At 36.8% G+C, this 13,558-nt stretch overlaps 1 protein-coding gene across 5 annotated transcripts in view; it reads right to left on the reverse strand.

Annotated features, from left to right (window-relative positions):
- The window catches only part of YEATS2 (YEATS domain containing 2), a 112,536-nt gene that overhangs the window by 53,120 nt on the left and 45,858 nt on the right, over nt 1-13,558 (reverse strand). For all 5 annotated transcript variants that reach the window (XM_053903597.1, XM_053903593.1, XM_053903594.1 and 2 more), the window contains 3 exons: nt 12,101-12,212; nt 6,062-6,110; nt 3,415-3,591 (listed from right to left, as the gene is read on the reverse strand). In XM_053903597.1, coding sequence (XP_053759572.1) covers nt 3,415-3,591; nt 6,062-6,110; nt 12,101-12,212 — 338 coding nt within the window. The remainder of the gene's footprint in view (nt 1-3,414; nt 3,592-6,061; nt 6,111-12,100; nt 12,213-13,558) is intronic.

Here is a 13,558-nt window from a genome sequence, read left to right on the forward strand (position 1 = left end):
TATAAGTGAAATCACATGGCATTTGTCTTTCTCGGACTTCCACTTATTTATTTATTTTTTTTTATTACTAGTCACTCTGGTTTCTATATATAATCCATAAACTTAATCTCTACCTTAGCTGAAACCATACATCCTAGTAAACATTTTACCTGCACCAATTCCTGGAGATGAAACTTGACTGCTTTGAATTTCATTTCTTTCCTTATAACTGTTTCCATATGAGATGACTTCTGTTTTTGCTTTGTGACAACTTTGCTAATTAATAGCTCACTTGTTAAATAAAAAAAACCCTACTTAAAAGAACTTAAATACTCTTTAGAGCCATCCATGTTGCAAATGGCAAGTTTGAGTCTTTTTATGGCTGAGTAATATTCCATTATACATATATAGCACATCTTTATCCATTCATCAATGAACACCTGGGCTGCTTCCTAATTTGGCTGTTGTAAATAATGCTGCAATAATACTGTGTGCATCTTTTCAAATTCATGCTTTTGTATTCTTTGGGTAAATACTGTAGTGGAATTACTGCATCATACATATGGTAATTCTATTTTTAATTTTTTAAGGAACGTTCATACTGTTCTTTCCACAGTGGCTGCACAAGTCTGCATTCCCCCCAACAGTGCACAAGGGTTCTCCTTTCTCCACATCCTTGCCAACACTTGCTGTTTCTTGCATTGTTGATTTTAGCCATTCTGACCAGTGTGAGGTGATATCTCCTTGTGGTTGTGATTTGCACTTCCCTGATGATGGGTGATGTTGAGCATCTTTTCATGTGTCTGTTGGCCAACAGTATGTCTTCTTTGGAGAAATGTCTGTTCATGTCTTCTGCCCATTTTTTTACCTGAATTATTTCTTTTTTTGGTGTTCAGTTGTATCAGTTCTTCATACATTTTGGATACTAACCCTTTATCTGATAGGTCATTTTCAGATATCTTCTTCCATTCACTAGGTTGTCTTTTGGTTTTGTTGATGGTTTCCTTTGTTGTGCAGAAGCTCTTATATTGATGTAGTCCCAACAGTTTATTTTGTTTTTGTTTCTCTTGCCTCAGGAGACATATCTAGAAAAATGTTGCTACTGCAGGTGTCAGAGAAATTACTGCCTGGGCTCTCTTCTACGATTTTTATGGTTTTAGGTCTCACATTTTAGGCCCTTAGTCCATTTTGAGTTTTTGTGTATAGTGAAAGAAAGAGGTCCTGTTTCATTCTTTTATATGCTGCTGTCCAGTTTTCCCAACACCATTTGTTGAAGAGACTGTCTTTTTCCCAATGCATAGTCTTGCCTCCTTTGTCAAAAACTAATTGACAATATAAGCATGGGTTTATTTCTGGGTTTTCTATTCTGTTCATCTATGTGTCTGCTGTTGTCCCAGTACCATAGTGTTTTGATTATTACACCTTTGTAACAGATCTTGAAATCTGAGATTGTGACACCACCTGTTTTATTCTTTTTTTCTTTTTTTTTAACATTTATTTATTTTTGGGACAGAGAGAGACAGAGTATGAACGGGGGAGGGGCAGAGAGAGAGGGAGACACAGAATCAGAAGCAGGCTCCAGGCTCTGATCCATCAGCCCAGAGCCCGATGTGGGGCTCGAACTCACGGACCACGAGATCGTGACCTGAGCCGAAGTCGGAGGCCTAACCGACTGAGCTACCCAGGCACCCCTGTTTTATTCTTTTTCAAGACTGCTTTGGCTCTTTGGGGGGGGTCTTTTGTAGTTCCATACAAATTTTGGGTTTGTTCTAGTTCTATGAAAAATGCTGTTGGTATTTTCATCGGGATTGCATTAAATTGCTTTGGGCAGTCTGGACACATTAACATATTTATTCTTCCATCCATGAGTATCAAGTATCTTTCCATTTGCTTGTGTCATCTTCAATTTCTTTCATCAATGTTTTACAGTTTTCAGAATATAGATCTTTCACTTCCTTAAGTTTATTCCTAGGTATTTTATTCTTTTAGTATGATTGTAAATGGGACTGTTTCCTTGATTTCTCTTTCTGCTTATTATTATTGTTAGTGTATAGAAATGTTAACAGATTTCTGTATATTGATTTTGTACCCTGTGACCTTACTGAATTCATTTATCAGTAGTTTTTTGGTGGAGTCTTTGGGTTTTTTATATATAGTATCATGTCATCTGCAAACAGTGATACTTCTTCCTTACCAATTTGGATGCCTTTGATTTGTTTTTCTTGTCTGATTGCTGTGGCAAGGACTTCTAGTACCATGTTGAATAAAAGTGGTGAGAGTGAACATCCTTTTCTCGTTTCTGACCTTAGGGGAATTGAGTAGGATGTTAGCTATGGGTTTTTTCATATATGGCCTTTATTATGTTGAGGTATGTTTCCTCTAGACCTACTCTGTTGAAGGTTTCTATCAAGAATGATGTATTTTGTCAAATGCTTTTTCTGCAACTATTGAAATGATATGGTTTTTATCCTTTCTGTTGTTGATGTGGTGTATCATACTGATTGGTTTTCAAATACTGAACCACACTTGCATCCCAGGAATGAATCCCATTTGATCACGGTGAATGATTTTTTTAATGAATTGCTGGATGTGATTTGCTAATATCTTGTTGAGGATTTTTGTGTCTACATTCATCAGAGATAGTGACTTGCAGTTCTCCTTTTTTTGTAGTGCCTATCTGGTTTCAGTGTGAGGGTAATGTTAGCCTCAGAGAATGAATTTGGAAGCTTTCTTTCCTCCTCTATTTTTTAGAATAGTTTGAGAAGTATAGGTATTAACTCTTCTTTAAATGTTTGGTAGAATTCACCTGTGAAGTTGTCTAGCCCTGGACTTTTGTTCGTTGGGCATTTTTTGATTACTGATTCAATTTCACTGCTGGTAATTGGTCTGTTCAAATTTTCAATTTCTTCCTGATTCAGTTTTGGGAGGTTATATGTTTCTAGGAATTTATCCATTTCTTCTAGGGTGTCCAATTTGTTGTCATAAATAGTTTTCATAATATTCTCTTATAATCCTTTGCATTTCTGTGGTGTCAGTTGTTACATTGTACTTTAAATAATAGATACTTAACATTGTTTCTTGTTCACACAACTAGACACACAACCAAAAACTCTTCCTATAACATGTCAGAAGAAACCATTATAATCATCAAAAAATGAACATTTAATGTCTTTTAGTAAGTTTTATATTCTATAAAACATGTAGAACTTCATGAAAAAATTTTTTCTGAGAATAAGGATTTGGCTATTTTCACAACTGGACTGTATAGGTAGAGGCAGCATGCCTATTTATGGAAAACTTATTTTCCATACACTCCTCAGTCTCTACAGGAAGCAGTTCAATATCATATTATGCAAATGAGAGAAAGGAATGCCCCAGAGAGTGATTCCTCTGTACAAGGAAAAATCCATTTCCATATAAGGAAAAATATATTACCTTTCTCCACACAAGTATCAGGTACTGGCTCATGTGACTGCTTTATCGGTGAGGAAGCTTTCACTGGGGCTGGAATGGTCAAAGGCAAAGATGGTGGGGCATCAGAGATGTCTGACTCGGAAGACTGAGGATAAATGGAGTCTTCTCCAAGAGAATGTCGGTGGAGCTCAACATCCACTACCTACACAATCAGGCAACAATTGGACTCATGAATCCATCATCAGTGTCACAGAAAGCCCCAAGCTTGTCTAAGAACGTGGTACTCTAAGAGATGTAACAAATGATTTTTAATCATACTTCAAAGGCAATTTCAATCTAAGAACTAAATGACTTACCCCAGAATGTAATCTAGTCTGGTTTAATAGATAAATAACCCAGTGAAACCAATCATATAATTTGGGACTATTTGCTGTTTCTATGCCTTAGAACACTCTTCCCCCACAAATCCCTGTATGACTGCCTCTTTCTCATCAAGTCTCAATCAAATGTCACCTTCTCAGAGAGGCTTTCCCTAACCAACCTAGCTAAAGCAACTCCCTTGTCCCCCAGCTACTCTCTTCTTTATATCACTTATTTCCTTTTGTTTACTATATATCTTCTTCCCATTCTCAACACTATCAAGAATATAACTCTTTAAGAACAGCAGCTATCTCTCTATATCCCCGTTACCAAGACCAGTGTCTCCTATATAGTACATGCTCAATAAGTATCTTTATATCTTCTTCCCATTCTCAACACTATCAAGAATATAACTCTTTAAGAACAGCAGCTATCTCTCTGTATCCCCATTACCAGGACCAATGTCTCCTATAGAGTACATGCTCAATAAGTACCGTTTGATACAACAGAGCACATTTCCCTAAACAGAATAAGGTTTAATTGGCTAATTCTAACTATAATGGCTACTGCTGATATAGCATGAACACTACCAACAACAAAACAAGTGGAAGGAAGGGCATGGGGAAGAAGAACCAAGTTGGAGGTCTCATTTCCAGACTTTAAAACTTATTATTACAAAACTATAGTAATCAAAACCATGTGGTACTAGGATCGAGAAGACACATAGACCACTGGAATAAAATGCCACCTCATATGTATGGCCAAATTATTTTTGACAAGAATGCCAAGACCACTGGGAAAAGGACAGTCTTTTCAACAAATAGTTCTGGGAAAACTGGATATCCACATGCATTAGAATGAAAGAAGACCTTTACCTCACACCATATACAAAAATTAACTCAAAATGGATCAAAGACCCAAACAGAAGACCCAAAACAGTAAAACACTTAGAAGAAAATATAAGGGCAAAGCTTCATGACACTGGATTTGGCAATGACTTCTTGGATATGATATAAAAAGCACAGGCAACAAAAGAAAAAAGAGAATCACTGGACTGCATCAAAATTAAAAACTTCTGTGCATCAAAGGACACGATCAACAGAGTGAATAGGTAATAATACACAGAATGATCTGATGAGAGATTAATATCAAGAATACAGAGAGAACTCCTAAAACTCAAAAACGAAAAACCAAACACCTGATTCAAAAATAAGCAAAGGATCTGACTAGACATTTCTCCAGAGAACATATACAAGCAGCCAATAAACACATGAAAAGATACTCAACATCAATAATCATTAGGAAAATGCAAATCAAAACCACAATGAAATACCACCTCACACTCATTAGTTTGGCCACTAGCAAAATAATAGAAAATAAGTGCTGGAAAACAGGTGGAGAAACTGGAACCATTGTGCACTGTTTGTGGGAATGTAAAATGGTACAGCTGCTATAGAAAGACTGTGGCTGTCCCTCAATAATTAAAAATAGAGCTACCATGGGGCACCTGGCTGGCTTAGTCAGTGGAGTGTACAGCTACTTATCTTGGGACTGTAGGTTCAAGCCCCATGCTAGGTATAGAGATTTCTTTAAAAAATAAAATCTTCCAAAAAAAAAAAAAAAAATAGAGCTACCATATGATCTAGCAATTCCACTGTCTTGGGTATGTACCCAAAAGAACTGAAAGCATAGACTCAAACAGATATCTATACACCCATGTTCTTAGCAGGATTATTCAAATAACCAAAAGATGTAAGCAACTCAAGTGTTCATTAACAGATCACTGGATAAACAAAACGTATATACATACAATGGAATATTATTCAGCCTTTTTTAGGAAGAAAATTGTGATGCACGCCACAACACTGATGAACCTTGAGAACATTTCGCTAAGTAAAATGTGCCAATCAAAAAAAAAAAAAAAGAAGACTGCATAATTCCACTTATATGATGCCTAGAGTAGTCAAAACTTCACAGAGACCCAAAGTAGAAGGGTGTTTGCCAGGGGTTGAAAGGAAAGGGGAATGGTTACTGTAAATGGGGATAGTTTCAGTTTTCCAAGAGGAAAAGAGTTCTGGAGATGCATGATAGCAATACATGCACAAAAATGTGAGTATATTTAATACCTCTTAACTGTACAATTAAACATTGTTAAAATGATACTTTATGTGCATTTTAATCTTTTTTTTTTTTTATTTAAAAAGGGAGAAGAAAAACTCTTTAAAAAATTCAGCACTCGTTTTTTTCCAGTTAAAAATGAAGATCAATTTTCATTCTACTTATTCCCAAATAATACTGCAGGAAAAACCTACCGTCTCTGCTCCAAGAGTCTGCAGGCCAGTGTAAGTTCTATCCAGCTATTGAAAGACAAAAGAAGAGTGTAAAGTTTCACTAAGCTTACTTATAAATCTTAGGATACAATCTCATCTAAAACCCCTTTCACCACAAGTCTTCGTAACATAGGATCTATTTTTTCATAATATATCTATTCATCACTTCGATAAAAACCCTCTGAATTGGAGGGATGAGTAAAATTAATAAAAACAACCTCAATCATATAGTTATTATACCTTTAATATAAACTATATACTTCTAAAAATATTCTAAGCACTATCTAAAAATGGAGGAAGTTTTACACAAAATGGTGTTTACTATAGCCATGAACTGGAGACATAAAAGTCCAGCTATAGAGGAATGCTTAAGTAAATCCTGAACCATCAACTGTGAAGTATTCTAGCCATTTAGATGGTGTTTACAAAGATGATGTAAAAAATGTAACATAAACAAACTTTACACCTACATACAAAAATGCTCAGTTCTTATTCCTGTATTTTATTTATACTATCACTTTAAAAAAATAATCTGTACACACACACACACAATTACTTAGCCATAAAAAAGAATGAAATCTTGCCATCTGCATCAGTATGGATGGACCTAGAGGCTATTATGCTAAGTGAAGTAAGTCAGGCAGAGAAAGACAAATACTATAGGATTTCACTGATGTGTAGAATCTAAAAACCAAAACAGGGGCACCTGGGTGGCTCAGTCGGTTAAGCGTCCGACTTCAGCTCAGGTCACGATCTCACGGTCTGTGAGTTCGAGCCCCGCGTCAGGCTCTGGGCTGATGGCTCAGAGCCTGGAGCCTGCTTCTGATTCTGTGTCTCCCTCTCTCTCTGCCCCTCCCCCGTTCATGCTCTGTCTCTGTCTCAAAAAAAAAATAAATAAATAAATGTTAAAAACCAAAACAAATGAACAAACAAAAACCAGAAACAGACCTACAAATACAGAGAACAAACTGGTGTTTGCCAGAGAGGACAGGGGTAAGGTGTTGGGCAAAATAAGTGAAGGAGATTAAGAGGTACAATCTTCCTGTTATGTAAGTCACAGAGATGAAAAGTACAGCATGGGGAATACAGTTGATAATACTGTAGTAACTTTGTACAGTGACTACACTTACTGAGTTTCGTATAGAATTGTCAAATCACTATGCTGTATACCTATAACTAATATAACACTGTATGTCAACTGTATTTCAATAAAGATAAAAATCAGAAAAAGTTTTTGCTTAGCATAAACAATTTGTTCCTCAACAGCATTTTTGCTTTTTGCAATAAAGCACTCAAACCTCCATCCTCACCAAAAAAAAAAAAAAAAAAAAAAAAAGAGGATTTGTGGAGCTTATCAATATAAACATTACACAGTAAGATCAATGGGGGAAAACTATTAAGTTTGGTAAAAAGGAAAGATGATTTACTAATCAGTAAATAGAAAACTCTAAGACTTGCAAAAAGTACATTTCAAGTTCTGGCTGAGGTCCTTAGCAGCCAACACAGACATGACAACTCAGTCATGAGAACTAGTTTCGTAACAAAAAAGGCAATGCAGGGTGAATTCACACTCGTTCCATGGAAGAGATCTAGAATTTTAATACTTAAACCTTAGCCAACAGTATGACTGTTAAAAGGAGGTGGGCGGGGCGCCTGGGTGACTCAGTTGGTGAGGCATCCAACTTTGTTCGGCTCAGGTCATGATCTCATAGTTCATGGGTTCGAGCCCTGCATCTGGCTCTGTGCTGATAGCTCAGAGCCTAGAGCCTGGAGCCTGCTTTGGATTCTGTGTCTTCCTCTCTCTGGACCTCACCTATTTGTGCTCTCTCTCTCTCTCGCTCTCAAAAAATAAACATTAAAAAAAATTTCTTTTTAATGATGTGGGCAATTTTAGGCTATGCCCATTTTCTTTTTTTTTTTTTTTTTTTTTTTTTTAGTTTTTGTTCCTTTTTTGTTCCTATTTTGTTTAGTTTATGTTCATATTCTCCACAGCATGGAAATAATAGTCTCGCTGTAATCTGTAGTGGCCTATGTTTCACTCTTGGGACCATACTTTATGAGAGACATTGATAACCTAGAACTGTTATCCAAATGGCAAGAGAAACTAGAAAGCACTGTGTACAAGGAATGTTACAAGAATAGGTTCTGCCTGGGGGCGCCTGGGTGGCTCAGTTGGTTAAGCGTCCAACTTCAACACAGGTCATGATCTCGTGGTTCATGGGTTTGAGCCCTGCGTTGGACTCTGTGCTGACAACTTAGAGCCTGGAGCCTGCTTTGGATTCTGTGTCTCCCTCTCTCTCTGCCCCTCCCCTGCTCATGCTCTGTCTCTCTCTCTCTCAAAAATAAATAAATGTTGGGGCGCCTGGGTGGCTCAGTCAGTTAAGCGGCCGACTTCGGCTCAGGTCATGATCTCACGGTCTGTGAGTTCGAGCCCCACGTCAGGCTCTGTGCTGACAGCTCAGAGCCTAGAGCCTGTTTCAGATTCTGTGTCTCCCTCTCTCTGACCCTCCCCCGTGCATGCTCTGTCTCTGTCTCAAAAATAAATAAGCGTTAAAAAAAAAAATTTATAAATAAACAAATAAATAAATGTTAAGGAAAAAAAAAAAAAAGAAGAATAGGTTCTGCCTGGAAAGGATTTAAGAAGAGCCATGAAGGCCGTCATTAAACATTTTTAGGATTCTTATAAAACAACACAAAGTCCTGTCCTGTGCTATTCTAGAAATCAAACTAGGACAAATAAGATCAAGGTTTTTTGTTTTGTTTTTTTTTACAAAAAAAAAAAAAAAAGACAGTTTTAGTTAAATTTATGGAAGAATCTTCCAAAAGTTTATTTACAAAATGGATAAAAGGGTTGTTTTGGGAATTACTGTGCTCCATGGTGATGGTTCATCAGGGATTCAGGATGTGGGAATTTCATAGATTCTGGGAACTTCAAATTTTACATACCTCTAATACTTGAGTACTTAGTACTTAATGTAATTATTACAGTATCAAATATAGATTTTTAAGCATTCCAGCAGCATTTCAAAATACAGAGAGATCACTATGGGTTTAGTCAGGAAAAGTTACATAGGAATCTGAACTTGAAGAATGTTAAGAATTCAAACAGGCATTATTAAAAACAAACAAAACAAACAAACAAACAAACACAAGAGAAGAAGGCCCAGGGCATTTCTGGGATGTGAATAACTGACCTGGCTGGAGTAGGATGTCCATGCAGGGCATTAGTGTGAGATAATGTAGGAAAAAAGTGTGTTGAGTCAAAATGTGAAGAGCCCTGAAGAGTCAGGGAAGTCTGAACTTGAGTAAAGGGAATTCAATGAAGGTTTCTCAGAGAGGAACAGCATAATGGTTTTCCTATTTCAGGAAGACTAATCTGATGGTGCTCAGAATGGATTTAGGGTAAAGGAGACAGATTAGAATTAAAGAACTTAATCAGGAGACATTAGAATAATAGCCTAGGCAAGAGCAGGAAAGGAGAAGGGTAGAATCTAAGAAAGATGATGAAGAAAGAATAATAGTCTGCAACTGAACAAATATTTAGAACAAAGAGGGGAGAATCCAAGATGGCTCTGAGATTTAACACAGCAATAAAAGGGAAAATACTCCAGTACAAAGATCACATGGTCACAACACAGTGTTTAAGGCCTGAAGGCCTATCAATACATAATAATAAAATTAAGCTTTCCAGAAAAGCCGATAAAAAAACTTAAATACTGTCCTTTTAAAAACACTGTGTCTTGGGGCACCTGGGTGGCTCAGTTGGTTGAGCATCCGACTTTGGCCCAGGTCATAATCTCATGGTTCACAAGTTCGAGCCCTGCACTGAGCTCCATGCTGACAGCTCAGAGCCTGAAGCCTGCTTCAGATTCTGTGTCTCCCCCCCCTCTCTCTCTGCCCCTCTTCTGCTCATGCGCTCTCTCTCTCTCTCTCTCTGTCAAAAATAAACATTAAGAAAAAAAATTTTTTTAAATAAATGAAAACATCAAAATAAAATAAAATAAAATAAAATAAAATAAAATAAAATAAAATAAAATAAAATAAAATAAAATAAAATAAAATAATACAAAACAAAAACTGTGTCTCAAACTTCCATCAGGACCTCTAAGTGATACGGACAATATAATAGTATAAGAACTATGTAAATAATTCCTTATATTTTAGAAATTAGGGCTGGGCCCAGTGCAATGTAAGATTAGTATGTGCAGTGCTTAAAATAAGATAAAAGGAAAGCAACTATTTTAGACCTTCCTCTAATCTTGCCCCTCTGAACAAAGTGGCTGTATGTGCTTGATTCCATTCCAGTTCCTCTGCTAGGTTATAATGCAATCTAATCTTATAGTAATCTCTCAGATATAACTTAAACACAAAGTTTAACAGTGCTGTCACCAATGGAGAGCAAATTTTAGCCTTAAGGTTGAAAAAGTTGTATTTGTAAGGCACCTGGGTGGCTCAGCCAGTTAAGTGTCCAACTTTGGCTCTGGTCATGATCTCATCTCACAGTTTGTGAGTTTAAGCCCCACATCAGGCTCTGTGCTGACAGCTTGAAGCCTGGAGCTGCTTCAGATTCTGTGTCTCCCTCTCTCTCTGCCCCTCCCCAGCTCACACTCTGTCTCTCTTGCTCTCAAAAATAAACAAGCATTTAAAAAAAAAAAGAAAGAAAGAAAAAGTTGTATTCGTAGAACAAAGGGAATTCTGCAGATGTACCGACATTCATTTAGTTCAATTTTGGGAGCCAGTAATGGGAATAATGTGGTAAACCACAAAGTAAGGGTGCTTTGGGAGAAGTTTAATATTAGAATTTTATCTTATGTAGAGAAAATCTACATGAGACTACATAGAGGAACTAGGAAAACATTTTAAAAAATGGTCTTCCAATCATAAAAGTTAAACATGCTTATTATATAAAATTAGAAAAAGACAAAAACAAAAAATAGAAAATAAGGGCAGGAGAAATTGCCCACAATGTCATACTACAATTACTCCAACATTTTGGTATATTTCTTTTGTGTTTTTTCCACCTATTTAAAATCACAGTTGACTTCATACTATACATACATATTATACCCTGTGCTTTTCACTTGCCAGAGTTGGTAGTTTTTCCCCAGGTATAGAAAACACATCATAATATATAACTTAAAATGGCTGCATAATAAACCATGTGGATATATTAATAAGGGATTTCTTAAAATACGAAATTACAACTTTGTACAGTACTTTCAACTTTCTAAAATATGTTCACTCCTGTCTTAATGCTTCCAAGATAAACATATTCTATTCTATATCCTTATGAGATAAACAGGCTTATTATTTGCCTCATTTTACAAAAAAGTAAATAGGTTTTTTTAAATGTTTATTTATTGTGTAAGAGAGAGAGAGAAAGAGAGAATCCCAAGCAGGCTCCATGCTCAGTGCAAAGCCTGACATGGGGCTTGATCTAACAAACCAGGAGATCATGACCTGAGGCAAAATCAAAAGTTGGATGCTTAATCAGTCAAGCCATCTAGGCACCCCGTAGATTTTTTAAAGATTTCAGTCACTTAGTCTCAGGTAACACAGTAACAGTGAGCTTTGATCAGAGACTCAAGTCTTCTGATTCTCTGACCAGTTCATCTTTTTAAAGAACATACATTCTGCTGTAGTGCAACTGCTCCCCCAACCTTCAGGGAACAAAGGAGTCTTGTAGCAGTATGCATCACACAATCAAAAATATTAACCCTGCTTCCACTGTCCTTAGCTACTTCTCTCAGGAGGCCTAACCCATTGCTTTAAGTAACCAGACACAAAGAGGAACTTCAGGGGTGCCTGGGTGGCTCAGTTGATTGAGCATCCAACTCCTGATTTCATCTCAGGTCATGATCCCAAGGTTATGGGACTGCTTAAGATATTCTCTCTCTCCCCACCCCCCGCCCCTCTGTCCCCCCCTCCCCCCAGCTCACACTCTCTAATTTAAAAAAAAAAAAAAAAAAAAAAAAGGAGGTAATTCACTTCTGGGGAACAATGTTTTGTTACAATACCTTCAGATTATGTATGATATCTATCCGTTTGTTCTGGCTGTCTTTAAAGTGAACTTGAACTCTGACAGGAAACTCGCCCCAGCCTCTTCTGGTGAGGTGAAAAGGAGGCTCTCTAGGGAAAAGCAGGTATTAACACATTAAGCCACAGTCAGTCTCTCATTCTAGACAGGAAAATTTTCTCGTATTGGTAAGTCAGAAATTCAGAGCCTCTTACTATCGTTTACATTTCCTCATTTGAAGCTAAATCAATATGAATTTTGCTAAGATGCTAAAAGAAAAACTGAACTCAAACCTACATTAAACTTTCAATTACTGAATAGAGATATTTATAGTATATAATCCAATATCATTATTTTCACAGTGATTCAAGGTGATTTGTTGGATATCATACATTAGAAGCCAGAATCTTTGCCTGCTACTTGACAGACACAGGCTGTGAGGTATATGTTCCTTACCCCAGACACTCATATTTATTCCTCCACTCTGGCAAAAACAATAGATCACAAATGCTCATCTGAAAGTGACAATTTATTTGAAACTATCCACTAACCTGATTTAAAAGATCTTATGTTCACAATATGATCTTCCCCAGTGATTATGATTTTAGTGGATAGAGAGAAATGTGTGTGAATGTTAACTGGATTAGAGAATTTTTAGTCAAAACAGAATTTGTGAAAGAAACAAAAAGGAAAGTTGGTGAAAAAACAACTAGCAAATTATTAACTGATGCTGGGTATATAAGGGTTCAAGACACTCTACTTTTAAATATGTTTGGAATTTTCCACATAAAAATACTTTAAATTTAACTGAGAGAACTTCATGTACTCAAAAATAATATGGTTTAACAGGGGAGAGAGAATGCTTTAAAGTGAAAATGTTCATTATGAATCACTACCTTGGAATTACTATAATGAGAGAAGATGCCAAGATGACAGGGAGGAAGAAACATTCAGCTGGATGTGCTTTTCAAAAACTAAGAAGAGACATGAATTCAGTAAGGGCTGAGTCCAAGAACACAACCTGAAAGGAGTCTAACAACGGATGTGAATTACCAAGCACAAGGCTACCAGGAAAGCTCAAGTCAGGAAAAATCCACGAGTACGAGAGTAGGATGGAAGGGAGAAAAAGCAATAGCTATGTTATAAAACAGAGAGAAAGAAAACTAGAGTGTCCTGGGTGGGAGAAACCAGTTGAACACCAGGTGAGTTATAGTAAGTAAAGTAGCTATGATGTTGGTATAGGTCCAGACAGAAATTAAAAAGTTTACGGTCAGGGCGTCTGGGTGGTTCAGTCGGTTAAGCATCCAACTTCAGCTCAGGTCATTATCTCGTGGTTCGTGTGTTTGAGCCCTACGTCGGGCTCTGTGCTGACAGCTTGGAGCCTGCTTCAGATTCTGTCTCTGTCTCTCTGCCCCTCCCCTACTCACTGTCTCTCTGTCTCTCTCTCAAATATAAAAAA

Source organism: Panthera pardus, unplaced genomic scaffold, assembly GCF_024362965.1.
Source record: "Panthera pardus isolate Hobbes unplaced genomic scaffold, ASM2436296v1 HiC_scaffold_16, whole genome shotgun sequence".
In the NCBI taxonomy this organism is placed as follows: Eukaryota; Metazoa; Chordata; class Mammalia; order Carnivora; family Felidae; genus Panthera; species Panthera pardus.